Raw genomic sequence first — 19,434 nt, 5'->3', positions numbered from 1 at the left:
GTGGGACATCTGGAAGATTTGCGTGGGCCCAGCAACTCTGCCTTTTACCAAGAGGAGCTAAAGCAAATCAAAAGGTCTCTATCAAAGCCCATAAAGAAATCTTTAACTTAGAGATGTTCAGCAGAAATTCTACTAATCTGAGACAGCCCCCAGAGCTGGTGATTATACATTAAGGCTGAGCCACGGGGCCTTTAGCTGTAGGTAATGTGCCACATCTCTGGTGACTCTTTACCACTTGTGATTAATATTAACTACAGGCGGTGAAAATGCTGTTGCTTTCTCAACTTGCAGACTTGCTTAAGGGAGGGAGCATTCTCCTTTTTTTTTTTTTTTTCTTTTTTTCTGAAAGCATCTTCTGAAGTGATGGGGTAAGGCACAGTGTATTTAATGTGTAGGCAGGGGTATTGGTGCTAGTTTTCAGGTGTCAGGCAAAGCCCTTGCAGCAGAGGGAGTAAAGTCTGAAGGTGTAGAATGTGGTACTGCAGAGAGAACAGCTCTTCAGGCTACAAAGCCTGATGTTGCAAAGATGGCTGTAAACCTGCTGTGAAAAAAATTACCTAGATGAACTCTGGAACAGCTCTGGAGAGGAATGGTGGAGAGAAATACCTTAGTCTTATTTTACAGTAAAATTTCTTATTGCAGTCGTCTAGTGGAGCTTGTACTCTTGTTACGAAAATTTCTGTCTGTGAACTTCTCCACATCTTTAAACTCTTCCCATGACCCTCAGTAAAAGAAAGGCAGTAATGTAGCTGAAATGAGGGCTTGTCAGTCTCAGCTGGCACATTCACATTTAGATGGATGTGGTCTCTGCGAAGCAGCCTTCGGGAAGACCGTCCAGGATGTGTTTGGAGCTCTGCTATCTCTGAAGCTGAGACCCTTGGCTGAATAGTGTCAGTCCAGGTTTGCTACCTCCTATGCTAAAGGACAAGCCATGATCTGACTGCTGACCTCCTCACCAGTTTTAAGGGAACTTTTCCAACTTGAAGGCATTCTATAACTTAATGGTTTTGCCCTTTTGAAATGTAATCAGTAGTAAATAAACTTATAAAACAACATGGAAGATGCAATGAAAGGTCTCGCTTGCTTGGACCTGATGCACCTCTAAACCTGCGCCTGGATCATTTGTTGCTGTCCTTGGTAACTTGAAGTTTGTAATTACATAATGACAGTATAGAACATGATGTAGTAGCAATGTCAAAATTGCATCATGATCCATGATGCAAGTCCTTTGGATATTCTGGCAGTGCATCTCCCTCCTGACCCACAGCATTGCTGCTCCCTTTGAAGCTTTGGCTTGTTGTGATGATCACAGTCAGGAGGGTTGAAATGGAGCTTGTCAAATACTTTCCAGCTTTCTCTCAATATAGTTAGAATGGGCTGAAAATAAGATGTTGCCATGTAAGCTTGCCATTTTTATTGGGGTTTGCAACTGTTTAGAGGCTAGATGGTAAGCAGGGTTCATAGATTCCAAAATAGACAGAGTTGTGTCTATCTGTAAAATTTACAGTCACATTTTTAATACAAGTCTATTAGTTTAAAGGATTTAATGTTTTTTAATGATGCTGCTCACTTATGGATTAGTGTAGTTCTGGTGGGGAGGGGAGAGGAAATATTTTTCATCTGTTACAATATTGTCTAGTGATACAATACCTTGAATGTAAAAACAACCTTTTTTTGTCAGACATTTGTACCAGAACCTCGACCAGCTCCTAAAAATGATGTTGGATTGAAATACAGTGTGAAACACCGCCCTTTTCCTGAAGAAGTGGACAAGATTCCATTTGTGAAAGCTGACTTGAGCATTCCTGATTTACATGAAATTGTGAATGAGGAAGTAAGTAACTGTCTCTGACTTGATTTTGTTCTTGGGGCTTTTGTCTGTTCCTGAGTCATGCACTAATGTCTTACTGTAAATAGTTTTACTCTTTAGCTTGTCCAGTTTCATATTAATGGAAAATAACCTCTCCAAATTAGTTAAACCTGTGCACTTCTCCAGGAAGATGACACTGCTCAACGTTTTATTACTGATCCTGATATCCTGGTATTGTAGGAAGCAATGACTTGAATTTTGTTGCTTCTTCTGGGGAAATGGAAGGGTCTTTTTTGAGACCTTCCTGGGGGAAGAAGAGAGTGCATGTCTCAAATATTTTAAAGTTTCACAGGATCTAATGCGTTTTAGTTTCTGTTCACTTGAGTAGGAGAAGCTATAGCTGATACTGGATATTCACAGAACTCTCCTATGCAAACAGGGTTTTTAGGTGCTCACTTTGCCATGTTGCAAGGTCTTTTTGAAAGTGTTTTAGTAACCATTCTGGTGGTGGATTGCAGCTGCTGCTGTAGAGCTTTCCTAAGTGATTGAACGGTTTTCTTGGTGGATCTTCATGATTTTGGTGACATCAGCAGTTCACTCAATGTTTTCCAGCTCGAAGAGCGCCATGAGAAGCTGAGGAATGGCATGGCCCAGCAGATTGTCTTTGAGACTTCCGTAGATCAGAGAAGTGAAGAGGAGTGGCGGAAGAAGAGCTTTCCTGATCCCATCACGGAGTGTAAGCCCCCACCACCAGCACAGGAGTTCCAGACAGCTCGTCTGTTCCTCTCTCACTTCGGGTTCCTCTCCTTAGAGGCATTGAAGGTGATCTGATACCTCTTGGTGTTGTCCAGTTCCTCCAGTTCCCATGTGGTCTGGCTTGACAAAAGGGGAAAATTTGTTAGTGGAAGATCATCTATGTAGTTCCAGCTATTGTTCAGCTGCAGTTTAGTCAAATCAAGTGATAGATTCCAGTCATCCAGGATTAAGAGCAGGGTTGTGAAAGGCTGGGCCTCAAGTTGAACGTGCTCTGAAGAGGTGGCTGTACCTTTATTTGCAGTGGATGCATAAGCCATCACACTCAAATGTTCACACTTGAAATCATCCCACAATTTGAGTTAGGTTTTGGGATGGTACTTGAAGACTTTTTGAAATATGACTGCCATAGCAGTTTTGCTTCAGAGGTGGTTGTGCTGAAGTGGTTTAATCATACATAAACACTTGGGAGTACATAATAGATGTAGAGGTTTCTTTTTAAAATTAAAATAACAATTTATAGACGTGATCCATATTCTTAATTTGAAATTCTGCCTCTTACCTGTGGATTCTCCCTAGTATTTGTTGCTTTTCCTTCCAGAAAGCTGTCAGGAAAAGTAGACTATAGAGCATTTGCAAAACTGATGTCTTAAAGTGCTCAGTATTTTACATGTTACTGGTATTTAAGTTAATCTGAAACTGCACATGCGACTGTGTGCATATCTGTGGTATTTTGAAAGCATCTGCTGCTTTTGTTGTGTGCTCTTCTTGAGCAAAATATTATGTCTCTCACTGGCAAAGTACCGCTTTTATTTAATGAGAGTAGAATGCAATGAATTGTCAACCTGTTGTGCTTGCTGTTACTCATTTACAGTAACAAGATATCGCATCAGAAATCCCTGTATGATTTTGCTCTTAGAGAAGGGAAATTGTCTTTTTATAATTTAATGGATTGCCATTGAAGCCTTGAAGACCTTTTAGTTAAGAAAGATGGGTTTTTAAGCTCTTGAACTCTATCTATTGGACAGGAACCTACTAACAGTCGTCTACCTCCTCACCTGATTGCACTTGACTCTGCTCTTCCTGGGTTTTTTGATGACCTTGGCTACTTGGACTTGTTACCTTGTCGTCCTTTTGATACGGTTTTCATTTTCTACATGAAGGCAGGCCAGAAAACGAGTCAGGAGGTAAGTGAAAGTGTAGAGTCCCAGCTAGTCTAGATTGCTGTGTTTCTAGTAGTTTCCAAGTGAGTAAAGTGTCACCGCTGGTGATTAGAGTGGAGTGTCAGAGCCAGTGCGAGCTACAAGTCACTGCATATTCTCTTCATCTGTAGATTGAAGTACATTGCTCACACTTAGGATTATTGTAACAAATTTAATGTATTTTTAAATATAGATAAGATATATATTAAAATATTAATAGTATTTTTACTATTTGTTCTGTCCTTATTGTCCTTATTTGTAGAGTTCAAAGATTCAGATCAGAAAGGCATTTCAGCTTTGTTGGCTCAGCTTGCAGGGAAGGTTGCAGTTTGTTCCAGCAATGAGCAATGTCAAGGTAGTTTGGTTTCATTCTAACGTTAAACATGTGTCAAAGGAATGAAAAATTTTCTGCAAGTAAGGAAGTATTATTCCATTGTAAGTCTTTATGCTATAATATTTTGATTCAAAGGCGATTAGGTTAATCAGGGTAATTTGTGCAAATCTAAACTGTGACTTCTTTGTGACCTAGAAACTCGCTAATATGGTTTTTGGGCTCATTAGGAAAGGATGTTTCTCTAGTACCTTCTCATTCCATTCATAACTCTTGTAGTAAAGAGTAGAAGCATGGCTTCCATAATGAATCATTGTGCCACCTCCTCGTGTCACTGTGAATGCACAGTTGACAGAACACTGCAGCACCTTCTACTTTGGTGTGGGACACAGTTCTTGAAACCAGGATCATCTGTCTGAGTGTTCGAACTGTAGTTCAGAATAGCCAGTGCAGTCTTTTCATCTGCAAAGTCAGCTATGAAACAAGATACGCTAGATTTGCCTTTGAGCTGAGATGTGCTCTTGCTGAGCTAGCAGAATGTTTATATGCCCTTATGGAGCTCTTATGTCTTCCAACCCACACTTATCCTGACTTGTTCTGAAGCACAGCTATGGTTTCAATGTGCTCAGTATGAGGATTAATAATAGCGTTTCAGTGCAGTGTGTCTAGTCACTGCCGAACACTGTACAAGGCATTCGGATGGAGTGTCAGGACTTTGTGGCTACACAAAGCCTCCAGCCTGGAAGCTTTTCTTCCAGCGCCCATCCCTGCCGTTTCTGCTTTGTTGGGGCCTGTGTCTCAGTGTTCTGCCCCTGCATAAGCCAAAATGATTGATGCCTCTGCCACAAAACAAACTCTTGTATGGCCCGGAAAGGATGGATGGATTGTTTGTTCCACCAACCCCAGTGGTTCTGGTACCCAAGTCACACATGTGTGCTGTTTGGTGAAGGGCTCAACTCTCACTTGGTCATAATGAGGTAAAAGTTGCCTTTGTATATGGAAGCATCCCAGATCTCTGTCAGAAGTAGAATTAAAGTTTAACATAAACAGTACAGTGTGAAGTTTGGTTAAAGTGCACACTCAGTCCTACTGAAAATTGTTTTGGAAAATCTGTTTCATAATTTAATGTGCTGTGAGGCCTGCCCTTTAAATCACTCTATGTCACGTACAGGTGAGTAGTGAGGAAAATACCTCTCTCTTCAAATTTTAATTCAGTCTAATAGTGAACACTGTATAGAAAACCCTTGTGTTACCTTTGATGCTAATGCAGGTTCTGCACTGAGCACTCTGTGGTTTTTCTCATGAGTGGTTGAGTCTCAAAATTGCCATCTCCAGCCATTTAATTCACTGTTTTACAGGCTTTGAAAATGCTGGCAGAAAGTCAAGTTGATTGAATAGGACAAGGCCAAGCAGGATAGAAGGATGCTGAGGAGCAGGGAGTAATGTCCATGTAGAAGTCTGGGATTCCAGGCTTGTTCTGTAGCTATATTTGGGCAAAACCATGTTGGTGACAAAAATGTTAATTAAAAAGCTGGGAAGGAAGAGTCTTGTTTCCTGCTTCTGTACCAACATGGTGTTGCTGGTGGTTTCAGATCCTGAAGAACATGGAGTCTTCCAGAATTGTTCAGCCCCACTTCCTGGAGTTCTTGCTGTCTCTTGGTTGGTCTGTTGACATTGGGAAGCACCCTGGGTGGACTGGTCACGTCTCAACAAGCTGGTCAATCAACAGCTGCAGTGATGAAGAGGGACCTGAACAAGGTAAGACATAGTAAATTAAAATGTTGAGGCTCCTTTAGAAGACAATTTTCTTACTCCTGTGTACCTATCTGAACACTGGCTTTTTTTTTTTTTTTTTTTTTTGGTAAATGCTGATGTTTGCTAGAAAGAAATGTGTAAATGTTAAATTAAGCTTCAAGTCAGTGAGCAAAACTAATGTGTGTATGTTGTTGGGAGGAAGTAGCCTCAGCAAAAAAAATACCACTGGATTATATTTCTTAAGATTTGATGAGTCTTTAATATATTATCCCAAACCAGTGTTCAGGTGAAATCGGTTGCAGATTATTCTGTGTATTGGCAAATAGGCTTGAAATACTGTGTGATTTTTTTAGTGTTCTGTAAGTAGATTAAAAAGAGATACTGAGTCAAGCTGCTCTTTGTAGGTCCTGGAGGTGTTGGAACCCACATATGGCTCTCTGTCTTGCATCACTGAGTCTGCATTTTTCCACTAGAGCAACTCCTCCCCTGAGCTTGTCATACACCACCCTCTCCCCATTCTGTCACCCAGAATGATCCTCAGGAGTGTGAGCTGCTATCCCAGGACAGGAAGCTGGGGGTTGGGTTAGCTTCTCCCTTGGACAGCTTGATCAGATTCCTTGGGAATTGGTAGTGTCTGGGCTGGTTTCAGTGTCACTGCTCCAAGGGCCAAACCTGTTCTGGGTGATCTCCAGAGCCACAGCCTCTGGTGGGCCTCCCAAAGGTAGTGGTAAGGCTGGTGCAGCTTGTTAATCATCCTTGAGCCAATGTTGGCATCAGGTGTGGCACCATTACAGCTGCAGGTGCTTAAGCAGCACTTGCTCTGCTGTCCATTCACTGTGTCTTAGGGGGGCCCTTCACCTGTATCTGCAGCCAGCTGGAGGCTTCTCCCTTCAGTTACGGAATAAAAGTACAAACCACAGAAGTCTGGAAGTGTTGGGGAGAGGTTAGAGAACAGAGGTGTTGCTTTCTCTGAGCAAGTCAGGATGGATTACAAAATGGCCAGGTCTGGATTTAATTTTGCTTTAAGGACAGAGTCAGGCTGTTCTTTCTCAGAGGCAGAGCCCTCTGACCTCCCTTTGCAGTGGGTTCGTCAGAACAACTGCAGAATGGTCCCTGAATTAGCCAGGGACCTGGCTTGGTGTGGACTTTTCAACTTGAATTTTTTCAGCCATTTGAATGAGAACACAGACCACTAAATAGCTGAATTAATTCAACCAGCTCAGGGAAGAAGGAAACAGAAAAAGTGTTCAAAAATGGAAAGGAGGAAGGGCAGGTTACTTTTAGTCTGGTTCTGCTGGTGAATGGGCTGGAGCCCAAGTCCAGTGAGGAGCAGCTGAGGGAGCTGGGAGGGCTCAGCCTGGAGAAAAGGAAGCTCAGGGGAGACCTTCTCGCTCTCTTTGACTCCCTGAAAAGAGTTGTAGCCAGGTCTGGGTCAATATTTTTTTCCCAGGTAATGAGTGACAGGATGAGAGGAAACAGCCTCAGTGCAGGTTTAAGTTGGATATTAGGGAAAATTTCTTTATGGAAGGGGTGGTCAGGCACTGGCACAGGCTTCCCAGGGCAGTGATGGAGTCACCATCCCTGGAGGGATTTAAAAGCTGTGCAGATGTGGGACTTGGGGACATGGGTTAGTTGGCAGTGCTGACTTAACAGTTGGACTCAATGATCTCCAACCTAAATGATTCTATGAGTCTAGAATAGCTTCCAGTGAGTTGTGGTTAAAATAATTTCAGGGAAAAGTTCCCCTACACCACCCCCAAAATCAAAGAAATTCCTAAAAAGCTGGGGTTCGAGTTGTGGTTAAAATAATTTCAGGGAAAAGTTCCCCTACACCACCCCCAAAATCAAAGAAATTCCTAAAAAGCTGGGGTTCAAGTTGTGGTGCTGCTCCTTGGGAGCCACTGGAGATGTGGGAACCTTTCCCTGATGCTGAAGCATGGCTTGGAGTCTTCAACATGCCTCTGGCCACTTCTCTGTCAGTATGCTGAATGTCACTGCTCCAGTGGCTTTGCTGAGGCAGCTATCTCAGGAACCCTTCTGTAAACTGGATCAGAGAAATTAATTTTAAAGTCCTTGCTAGTTTTTCTGGAGGTAATGTGGGGCGGGATGTTCTTTCTCTACTCTGAAGGCCTGTATTGGGCAGTTGTGGTGAGGGAATCAGCGGGGACTGAGAATGAGAAGCTTTCTTGCATTGATTGGAGACAGATCTTTTTCTAACTCTGCTTGACAGAGAAAAGACCAAAGAGAGTCTGTAGAAACTGGCTTGAATTCTAGAATAGTATCAGACTAAAGTGTTAAATGTTAGAATTCTTTGGAAATGGAATGACTAACTGGATGATCTTGCTAGACAGAATGCTCAAAAATAGATAGTAGATGTATTCTTGTGGCAGATGTGCTTACTAGAGTACTAGGAAATAAAGAATCCAGTACACTGGAAATGTGTTCAGAATGAAGTCACTCCCAACCCAAAATGCCTTTTCCTTCAAGATAGCAAAAATGGTTTTTTTGAGAAGGGTTGTTAGCCATGAGATCTCACTCCTTCCATTTTAAAATGAGATTTGCATAATTTCTTCTCATTGATTGCACCTTGTATTTGAAGGTCATTTCTGATGCAGTGTGTAAAGAAGTAGAGCTTCCTTCTGGCTAAACTTTCCTTTTCTGTCCATTTCAGATGATCTAATTATCTCAGAAGATGTTGGGGCAAGTATCTTCAATGGACAGAAGAAGGTGCTGTATTATGCAGATGCCCTGACAGAAATCGCCTTTGTTGTCCCTTCACCGGTGGAATCCCTGAGTAAGATCTCTCTGTACCTGCTCTTTACAAAAATGAAACCAACTTTTTTGTTGTTTGAGAACTCTTGCAGAAGCAAAACCTAAATAAACTAAGTAGTGTGTTAGCAAGATCCTTGTCAGAAAGCTGTGGATGTTTAAGTTAGAGCATTCTAATCCCTAGACTCCTTCCTGACGTGGCATCTGTTCTGTGCCTTTCTCAGTCTGAGCCTCAGTAGATGTCCAGGTGTGCACAGCAGTTTTGTTGTTGCTTTAGGTTGGACATGTGGTTCACCATCAACTGGTGATGTCTATTTATTGTCCCTTTCCTGTCAATGATGTGCTCCTGCAGCACATGGAGGAGTGTTTGCACCTGCTAAGTAGGGGAGCAACAGCCTTCATGGCTTCTTTGGCATACTGCAAGTTGCCTGGAATAAAATATGGTGTAGCCATAGGAGGGAGGAGACTGTATTCTACAGGAAACTGCTGGGATGCCTGTAAGTCCATGGGGAGTGCTTTATTGGCAGTCTGTTTCTGGACAGCTGCCAGTTGTCTCCTAACTCATTTTCCTGCTTATGAGGACTATATTGACTTGACCATACACCTATGCCCGTTTAGTTCTAAAAGCTTTACAACATTTTTTTAGTATCAAAATATATGATGACAGCTTATTCTTTGGCAGAAGAATAGACAAAACCCATCTTTTTTTCTTCTGGCTTACAGCTGATTCACTGGAAAGCAGTGTCTCTGACCAAGAAAGTGACTCCAACATGGATCTGCTGCCAGGACTATTGAAGCAGCAGCCTCTGACACTTGAACTCTTCCCCAATCATACAGACAATCTTAATCCCTCCCAGCGGGTAAGGCAAAACTTCCATTGAAAAATGGTGCTTTTTGTTTTTTCTTTCAAGAAGCACGCTGGCAATGCTGCAGGATTTTTGATAGTATATGATTTGGTTTCCTGGCATGTAGAGCTACTTGTTCCTTGCTATTAATCTTTGATATCAGCTTTAGTCCTGCCAGAATTTGCACCTACAGTAGGAGACAGCAAGATTACATTACTTAAGTATAAAATTTAGACATGCTAAGTGTTGTGCATCCTGAAATCTTAAAATGCATGCAGAAAAAAGTATATGGAGTATTTACAGAGTAATTCAGCCTCAAATCCATGCTTGGAAATTGAGGATGGGTAGACATGAACACCTTTCCTACCAATCCAATTTAAAACAGTGTGTCAGTTGTGTCTGAAGTACCAGAAGTTGCTTTTGTACACTAACAAAACAGAAAACCATGAACTGTTACATCTGTAAGCAAAAGATTTATTACTGCTGATTACTTGTTTAGAATTCACTTCCAAATGTATATTTAGTTACTCATTTAAGGCCTTCAAGGACATAAAAAAAAACCTTTTAACTGATTCAAGGTTGAATATATGAGCTTGTATTGAATAAGTGGGATGGTGACCCAGATTGCAGTGAGTACTTCCAGCACAGCTGCCCCTGCTCAATAGCTGGCAGGGGTTGTACCTGGCTGAGATAGGAATGACTGAGGAGCAGCTGCGAAATACTTGCTGGCTGCATTATTGGACTCATGATGTTTGCAAATGCTACTCTTCCCTTATGTTCAAAACAGCTCAGTCCTACTTCTAGATCCAAGAGGATGCCTCAGGGCCGCACCATTCCACCAATGGGACCTGAAACCAAAGTGTACGTGGTCTGGGTGGAACGTTATGATGATATAGGTATGTACAACTTCTTACTGTTCACTAAAGTAACAACAGGGCAGGAACCAGAGGAAAAACTCTGTTCTTTTTTTTTTTTTTTTAAATGCTAGATCATGGAACCACAGACTGGTTTGAATTGGAAGGCACCTTAAAGCTCATCTAGTCCCAATCCCCTGCCATGGGCAGGGACATCTTCCACTAGACCAGGTTGCTCCAAGCCCCATCCAGCCTGAACAGTTACAGGGATGGGGCAGCCACAGCTTCTCTGGCAACCTGTGCTAGGGCCTCATCACCCTCACAATCAAAATAAGTCCTTACTAATGTCTAACAACATTTTTAAGATTCTGAATCTTCAATATTTGAGTTGTGATCCGTGGGGTGTACATGAATCAGTGGCATATGGAGGTCTGAAGTTTCCTTTAGCTCTGGCAGTACCTGTAAAATGCTGTCATGAACTTAAGCTCCTCACCCAAGGTGGGTGTGTTCCCCTGCTTTTGAGTTCCCCTTGGCTGTTGTCTCCTCAGAGTGGATCTGGTTTTCTTCCTTTAAAAAAATGGCTTCTGACACCTGCTGCTTCTGTGCTGGAGGGATCATCATCCTCCTTGGTGTGATGGTACCTTTAGAACTCCATGTTCTCTCTTCAGGGGAGGGCTCGTTTGTTCTGCACTCAGGGTGCCTGCTCCATGCTCCCTTTCCTGCTGTGTTGCTCAGGTGAGGTCCTGCTCCTCATGCAACTTCATGTTTCCTAATTTGGCATTTCGTCTCTGCCTCAGGGTACAGGCTGGCCTGGGAGAGACACAGCTTTGCTTATCCTGTTACATCCATGGCATGGCCACAGTGGACAGCTTTGAGGAATTCTTTGTCCCCAGAAGCTTCTTGTGTGCTGGTTCCAAGCCATGGCCTGGCCTCAGTGCTATGAGAGTCTCTCTGCGCTGGCCTAGCCTAGCAGTGTCTGCAAGACTGGCCAGGAACTTGTGTTTTATTCTGTCTTTGATTTGTAATTCTGGTTCCCAGTCTGGCAGTAAGGGTGGACCTTAATTAAGGCCTTAATTTCTTCCAGAGTAAAGCAACCAAGGGAATGGGAGCAGCAATCAAGAGGAAGCTTCCTGTTAAGGGTAGATATAAATTCTCAGGAAGACCACCTTGTCCACAGCATGTCCCTCAGAGCCTTACTGAGATCAGGAGGCAGACAGCAAGTTCTGCAGCATCAGTTCCTTGTCCAGATGCTGGCCCAGAGTGTGTTCCAAACTGGTGTCCCTGACCCACTTCCTTCTTGGGTGGCAGCTAAAGCCACCTTACTTCAGGGGCAACAGCTGTGCTACACAGGCATGTTTCTGCTTGGCTGTTTCTTTCAGCAGCCATAGGAATCTCCCAGAGTTCTGGGCCTGAAGCTGAAGAAATGAGTTTGTGAGCCTCAGTAAGCCTGGCAGTTGGATGGCAGGGAGGGCAGCTCCTGGAAGTGACTCCTAGCCCAGAGGCTCTGCCATATGTTCCTTATGTTCTTGGCTTTTGCCTTACGCTTCCGGTACATCTTTGAGTCTGGACAGTGAAAAGCTGTCACTTTGTAGTCAAGGTTATCACCCTGGTGCCAGCTGCCTGCCCTCCCTCTTGCTCCATCTCAGAGTGTGTCCATGGCTCGCCATGCTCTCCCTCTGCTTGCTCCAGCTGTTGTGTACCCTTAGCATCCCAGCTCTGATGGCAGCATCTGTGTTTGGGCCTGACTCCTTCTGCTGGAAGCACTGTCCTGCTGCCTGAACTGTACTTCTGTGAGTGACTCTCAACATCTCTCAGCCCCTGAACAAGGTGCTGGGAAGTGCCAAATCCCCTTCAGGGAGTCAAGTTCTTACTGTTTTCTCCTTTGCCTTCATTATCCAGTGTCTGTTACCAAGTGCATGGCAGCAGGGTTGTAGGTTATGGTGGGGATCCACAGAGCTTGGATTTGAGGAAGGATACCATGGGAGCAGGGCTCAAGGGAGCTGTAGGTGTGAGTGGTTGGCACTGTTCAATGCTCCTGGCAGTGTTCTGGAGGCTGATTACTTGTGGGTGATGAAGATGCAGTGAATAATAATTTGAAAGCTCTTTCTGTGGTTGAAGTAGTTCATCTGCTTCCTGCTTTCACAGTTCCTCTAGAGATTTTGACTTTTGGGTTGAGAGAATGGAGGGTCTGGCACCTCATCTGTTGAGTGCAGATGGTTGAGGTGTGTGTACTCTCCATGAATGCTTAAACTGCAAGCCAAAGACACTACCTGTGCAAGAACACTAGTGGTATAAATGCTTGAGGACTGTGTGGTTTTGACTGATGATAAATAATTGTTCCTTGTACTCAAGAAAAAAAAAATCCAAAACTATATTAGATAAACTTTATTTGGTGTATCCTGTTCTTACAGAAAACTTCCCCCTCCCTGATCTGGTATCTGAGACTAGCACTGGTGTGGAAACCACAGCCAATAGTAGCACTTCCCTAAGGTAAGACCGCTCTCATTTTCATTATTTTTACTGATTTCTCAGTGGACTGTTTTGTAGTTGAAACAGTGAAAGAGCTTTTCATACCACTTCAGATAAAACATAAATTAAAGAACAGAAAATGTGCAGTTTCATCTGAGTCTGTGATGAGCCACCCTCCTGATTGGCTCCCTTGTGAGGTGGTTAATGCTGCATAGGTGCTGTGCCCTGGCTGCAGGGCTCTCCAGTCCTGTGGGGACAGAGACCATAGGCACAGCACAACTGACAGAGCCCTTCTGAGGCCCCAGAGCATACCCTGGCATCCTGCTGCCTTAGCCATGAGGCATTTTAAAACTTTAACACTTACAGTGGTCATTTTTCATCTGTAGATTAATTGAAACAGTGCTTTAAAACTTATTCAATAGTTGTGTTTTTCCCTTAAGATCTACCATTCCTGAGAAGGAAGTTCCTGTGATCTTCATCCATCCTTTAAACACTGGCTTATTCAGGATAAAACTACAAGGAGCAACTGGGAAATTCAACATGGTTATCCCGCTGGTGGATGGAATGATAGTCAGTAGGAGAGCTCTTGGTAAGCTAAAGGGTTTTAGGAATGTTCATGTTTTTATTTTATTTTTTTTAAACAATAATAGATTCCAGACCATGTACTTTGCAGATATTTCTTTGGAAAAAGTGTTAGGCAATGCTGAACAAATGAAAGCCATGCTTTTTGCAGCAGCAGTGGGAGCAGGAACAGCAGAAGGAGCAACACTCGGCTGCCAGGATGGCAGGAGAGAGGGTTGGAACTAGGAATGGGGCCTGTTTAAATAGGAGAGATCCAAAATGTGACCGTGGTGTTTAGCACAGAGAACCAAGGTGCACCAGAGGGTGCTACAGAATTTGTTGCTGTGCTGTCATGCTGTGTGTTCCTTCTGGTTTAGGAGCCAGACAGGCATTAAAACCACAGCAACTGAGGATTTTCTTATGTGTTCAATAAAAATTACCGTGCAGGTGTGTGTTAACAGGTTCCCTGTGTGCCCTCTGCCTTTTCCTCTGTTCCTGGATGGATTCATGGACCTGTCCTGGTATTGGTGCTATTTAGTTTCAGTAACTGGCCATCCCACCCATTGAGGGCAGTACACAGGACAGAGTAAAATTAAGTAGGGACCATTAGGATACCTGTACATAACCATAAAGCTGCTGTTGGAGGTGACTTTCAGGTTCTGGGGTTTGTATGCTTAATTCAGTGATTGGCAAATGTAAGCCAAACCTGGGCCCTTAAATAACATTTATGAATTCCACTGATGACGGTGGCTTTTACTGAAAAATAATCAGGTATGTTTTCCTAGAGTTGGGCTTGTTTTTCTGCTGCATCAGGACTATTCATATAGTGAAATTTGTCTTGTCTCTAAGTTCGGCAGGGGTAGTTTGTGTGCATTGAGGTCCTCTAAATGTTTCTGTCTGTAAGAAAGAGCTTGTGAAACAGCAAAGGGGGTAAGGGACACTTGCTTCCCTAGAGGCATAGAAATTTCCTTTCAGAATAAAATAAGATAAAGTTCACTGCCAGCTTTTGAATGCTACTACTTCCATTCCCCACCTCCTCCTCCATCCACATCCAGCAGTGTGAGTTACAGAGGAGTGACAAAAGTGGCAAGGCAGTGAGGCGAAGAGAAACTTGTTTGCAGCCACAACCCATCAGGTCTTTCCTCATCCCCTTTCCAAGAGGAAGGCTCTGCAATTCCTACTGGAAAAAGGTACTGACAGGTACTTTCCCCATTCTCAGGGCTCCCCTGGCATTGCCTGATGTGACCTCAGCCTACCTGAGGTCCATGTGTGTGGCATAGCCGGGGCTGTGGTACTGTGATCTTGTATTGGCTGCCCTGGGTTTGCCCTCTTGTCCCGAGGGTGCTGTTCCAGGCAGCTGCTTGGCTCTGGCAAAGCAGAGAATACTCCTCCTCCTCCTCCAGACAGTTTAGGGTACCACTGAGTTGAGTCCATTTCTTCATTTTTTACAGTGAAAGTCTTTACAAGCCTGAGGACCATGGCTGTCTGTTAGCAACTGCTCATGGACAAAAGTTCTTGCCTTGGTGGTGCTGAATATCTCCCCTGGGTTTAGATGGGACAGAACCCAAAATTGTCTTTGGCTGGGAAGCCAGCAAAGGGGTGCAGGACTGAATTTAAACTTGATTCAAATGTTGTTTCTTTTTCAGGTTTTTTAGTGAGACAGACAGTAATAAATATTTGTCGGCGAAAGAGGCTGGAAAGTGATTCCTATAACCCCCCCCACGTCCGCCGAAAACAGAAAATAGCAGATATTGTCAATAAATATCGGAACAGGCAGCTGGAGCCAGAGTTTTATACCTCGCTTTTCCAGGAAGTTGGGCTCAAGAACTGCAACCCCTAGATCATTATCCTTCCAGGACAATTAGATCAGAGCTTGGTGGCTACACTAATGAAAACAGTTAAATAACAACAACAAGTTTCCTCAGCCCTCCGGAATTCAGGAAATCATGTTCTAGCACAAGTCAGCAGATACCATGTGGGAGGAATGAGAAATGAATCTGAAACATTGCAGTTGGGATATTGACTTGATTCACCTACCCTCAGAAGATTACTGAATTCCAGTCTTCCTGGATGCTAGCAAAATAATCTCTTCACCCAGTCATCCTTTCCAGACTAATTAGGAACTGTAGGTGTCTTGCTCTGAGGGGAAAACAATCAAAGTAAAGCCATCTCTGCATATGAGGATGGAAAAAAGAATACAAAGAAACCTGCTGTTAGACACCTCACTGTACCCATGTGTCCAAGGGCAAGGGAGCAGGATCTCTCCTTGGAGGAGGAGTCTGTTCCAGAGCATTAACTTTCCCTGCAAGAACTTCGAAGAAATTTTCAGTCCCCCTTCAGTGCTCAGCAGAAGATCCTTCACTGGTTGTAACCCTTCTGTGTACCAGAAGCAAGAGGAGGAAGATTGCTTGGGAAGAGCAGGCCCTGAAATCCAAAGCCCAGATGCTGTATGTGGCAACTCCCTCCATGGCTCCAAGTGAGTCCATCTGCATACAAGACAACCACCACCACCTGAAATTAACTGACTTTCCAAAAGGAGTTGTTATTGTATAAGAGCTTTTGGTTATATAAAAGCGAGGTTATGACTTTCAGGTCTGTTGCAAAATGTCACATTTAATTTCAGTAGCTTGGTTTTTATTTCAAAATTTTTTTTTAATGCAACTACTTAATTTATTTTGAAGTGTCTGTATCACCTACTCACCATTTCCATAAAAAGCATAAACATCAGTTGCCTTCCTTCCACTGGATTGAAATCTGAGATTTTGGGGCTGCCTCCTCCCTATTATTTATAGCATGAGCAGTTTTTGCAGCTTCTACAACACTTTTCAGAAGCTCCTGTTAAACAGACTAAAGAACTCAAAAAGAAAATTCACAAATTATTCTTTTCCCCATTTATTTCAATTCTATGAAAGCCCCTTCGGAGTTATAACTTTACTTTGTTTTGAATCTCCTCTACCTTCTCACATTTGGCAGCAGCGCTTCCCTTCCACCTAGGTCAGGAGTTTTCCTTTTCAGCCTGTGGCTTTGATGTGTTCAGGACTCAAATGCTATGCTGGGAAAAGATGTTTACAGCTACAGGTGTGATCTTGGGATCTCAGAGGAGTGGTGGGTGCAGGCAGCCGTGGGAGCACCTCTGGCTCCTGGTGCCTCCCAGCTGGTGTTGCAGCAGTGAACTGTGGCTGCCACTCCTGGGGAGGTGCAGCCTGATGGCAGCAGGGATCCTGATCCTCCCAGCGCCGGGTCATGGAAGAGGATGAGTGAGCAGGAATTTGGGGAGCTCTTCACATTATTTCCAAAGTGGTTTTAATAAGCTGTGCTATGCATTGCAGTAATACCTGTCAGGCATTGAATTTTGATATTTCAGAGCTACTTTTTGCAACAGTTCTGCTCTGACCTGAAGCAGTCTTAATTGTCTCATTACAACTTATCTGCCAAGGACAGACCTCGCTCATAGCTTTCCATGTGGTTTTTCACAAAGAGTTCATGGAAACACAGGCCCTTAAAAATACATGTGAAAGGACTTTTGGGTGGTCAACCAAGGTGATGTTGGAGTGCTTGTTGGAGGGAACAAGTGCACTGACCTCTCAATTCAGGAGCTCTGGAATTTGATCCAGATGAACAAAAAGTGAAAAAATGAAACCACCCAAAGAAAACTCCTGTAGCAGGATATGTGCTGGCTGGCCCACACCTGTGTGCTGCCCAGGTGGCACAGGGCAGGAGGAGCTCCAGGGCAGAGTTTGGGTGCATTGGCCAAGCTGTGCAGGGAACTCGGACAGCCTCATTCCTCTGCCAGACTCTTGCCAGGAGCAGTTTAATGCACGGACACTAAATTTACCCACACTGTGTATGTACCTATTGGATCTAATTAATGGCCAAACACACTTGAGCCCACTGGTTGAAAAGGCATGAGCAATGCATGTGTAACTAATAAACATCCTGAGCAAACCCTGTGTCTGCACATTGATAGTGTAACAGCACCCCCACCTCCCCCGGCTGAGTGTTCCACGGCCCTGGCTGATGCTGCAGCGGCTGCTGCTGTCAGGCAGGCGGGAGCAGCCACGAGTGCAGAGGTGGGCACTGGGGCAAACCCCGAGTGCTTTCTGGCAGGGATAGCCAAGTGGACTGCCAGAAGATTTGCTTTCTTTACAAAGGCCTGTGCTTGGCTGAAGGGTTGTCTTGGGTCTATTTCCATGTTCACCTAAAGGCAGCCATGGGCGCAGTAACAGCTGTGAGAGCCATATGGCTTGGCAGGAGTCTGGAAAGAAGGGAACTTGGGCACATGGTGGCCACTCCCAGTGCCAGGGGATGCATGTTTGGAACATGTGTCAGTTGAGGTGTAGAACCAGCTGGTGAGCAGGTTACAGGTGATGTGACCTGGCTGTAGGTGGTGGAATTGGCTCTCTGGAAAGGTGAGCCTTCAGGAAGGTCACAGTTCAGTATAAAGATGTTGTGATGCTGAAATGTGCTGCCATCCCTCATGATTTGGGTGCTGGTCACAGCAGTGGGCATCCTGGGCAGGGCTGTGCCAGTGCAAGGTGCCTGCAGGGACTGTCCCTCCTTCCCTGGGACGTGGGGAGGTCTCAGACTTCATAACAAAACACACCCCACCTGTCTAGGAATTATATCCATCTCCTCTCAAAGTCTGACCAAACTCCAATGGCTTTAGCTAGTGCAGGGTACTGTCTTGAGAACTTTTCCCCTGAAGGGTCAGAGCAAATGAGGTTTATTTTCATGGTGATTGCAAGAGTTAGTGAAGAATTCAGATTTTTTAAATATCACAGACTGCTGCATAGATGTTCTGACTTGATGCTTGAGGGGCTTGGGTCAGCATCCCTGTCCATCAGAGGGGATGAGCGCTGACCCCCCCACTGACCTGCAAGTGTTCTTCAGTAATTAAACTGGGACTCTTTCTTTTCATCACACTTTTCAGTTTGGGTTCATAATTCTGTTTTAACAGGGCAGGAGGTGACCACTGTCACATTGTTAAACACAGTGTTGAAATTACATTTTAGTACCTTAATAGAGACTTTTAAAGAAAAGCCATTCTTTTAAAGGTACTTTTAGAAAGGCGTTAGAACCTTAGAGCACGCAGGAAAGGGGGAGGACAGTGCCTGTGGAAATTGGGGCATCTGTGGCTGCAGTGTGTGCGAGGCCGTAGGGAGCAGCAGCCCTGGCTGCCCCTGGGCTGTGCTGGGTTCTCTGTAGGTCACAGCGTTTCTTTTCACAAGGTTCTGCATGTCCAGGAAGAGGAGAGAACTAAATTTCAGTCTCACAGAGAAATTTGATGCATTTTCGTGATTGTGTAATTGAGTGATACCTTTGAAGGCAAACACAGCCCTTTTCCCCATGGATTTAGCAGGAGCAATTAGAAGTGAGAACGCCAGATATCATGTGCTTCAATCATAGACAATTTGTATGAATTCCTGTATGTTGCCAAGACATGAACTTTTTGTTCTTATTGTATTTTTCTGTAAATATTCCTGCCGCTAAGTTGTAAAGTAAAGGTAAAATGTAAATATGAAGATGTGAACTATGTTCCCTTGTCTCTAGTACTTTATCTCTTATTTGTTTAGGGAAGGCACACAAAGGCTTGTTTGTATTTATGCCAATTCTTTGTCCAGGAGAAACACATCAAATATTGAATGTAACACAATTAGTCCAATAAATTTTAAAGATTCTTATCTAGTAACTTTGCACTGGTCAATTTTTAGTATTTTCCAAAGCCTTGGTTGAAATTCTCCAATGGAGATGTTTCCCAGGACAGCAGCAGACAGAGGTAGTAGCAGAATTGCACACCCTCTGCAGCTCAGTAGCTCTGGGAACAGTGAGGCTTGTAGGTGAGGAAATCACAGTGTGAGGAGTGAAAACATGGAAGAATGGCTTTTGAAGGGAGCCTGGTGCTCCTGCAGTGCCGCTGTTCTCCAGTCACTCCATGTGCTGCTTCCCGTCTCAGGCGTGGGTCCCCTGTGGTGCAGCCGCTCCGGCCACCCCCCCAGGACAGGGAAAAGCTGTATGCTTCAGGTGCAGAGTCCTGTGAGGGTGAGGGCTCTGCTGTCTGGGCAGAGAGGGGAGAAAGGATAGGGCT

The 19,434-nt window shown here is 44.0% G+C and overlaps 1 protein-coding gene across 2 annotated transcripts in view; it reads left to right on the top strand.

The window, feature by feature from the left end:
- RALGAPB (Ral GTPase activating protein non-catalytic beta subunit) overlaps window positions 1-19,038 on the top strand; it is a 58,125-nt gene extending 39,087 nt beyond the window's left edge. For both annotated transcript variants that reach the window (XM_008643477.2, XM_008643476.2), the window contains exons 19-29: window positions 1-74; window positions 1,682-1,834; window positions 2,423-2,632; window positions 3,592-3,750; window positions 5,689-5,854; window positions 8,523-8,645; window positions 9,344-9,480; window positions 10,253-10,361; window positions 12,731-12,809; window positions 13,229-13,377; window positions 14,996-19,038. The exon at window positions 1-74 is cut by the window's left edge and continues 23 nt beyond it. In XM_008643477.2, coding sequence (XP_008641699.1) covers window positions 1-74; window positions 1,682-1,834; window positions 2,423-2,632; window positions 3,592-3,750; window positions 5,689-5,854; window positions 8,523-8,645; window positions 9,344-9,480; window positions 10,253-10,361; window positions 12,731-12,809; window positions 13,229-13,377; window positions 14,996-15,189 — 1,553 coding nt within the window. In that variant the 3' untranslated portion in view covers window positions 15,190-19,038. The remainder of the gene's footprint in view (window positions 75-1,681; window positions 1,835-2,422; window positions 2,633-3,591; window positions 3,751-5,688; window positions 5,855-8,522; window positions 8,646-9,343; window positions 9,481-10,252; window positions 10,362-12,730; window positions 12,810-13,228; window positions 13,378-14,995) is intronic.
- The last annotated feature ends 396 nt before the right edge of the window (window positions 19,039-19,434 follow it).

This window comes from Corvus brachyrhynchos, unplaced genomic scaffold, assembly GCF_000691975.1.
Source record: "Corvus brachyrhynchos isolate BGI_N302 unplaced genomic scaffold, ASM69197v1 scaffold661, whole genome shotgun sequence".
Lineage (NCBI taxonomy): Eukaryota > Metazoa > Chordata > Aves > Passeriformes > Corvidae > Corvus > Corvus brachyrhynchos.
This window is presented reverse-complemented; position numbering and strand designations above follow the sequence as displayed.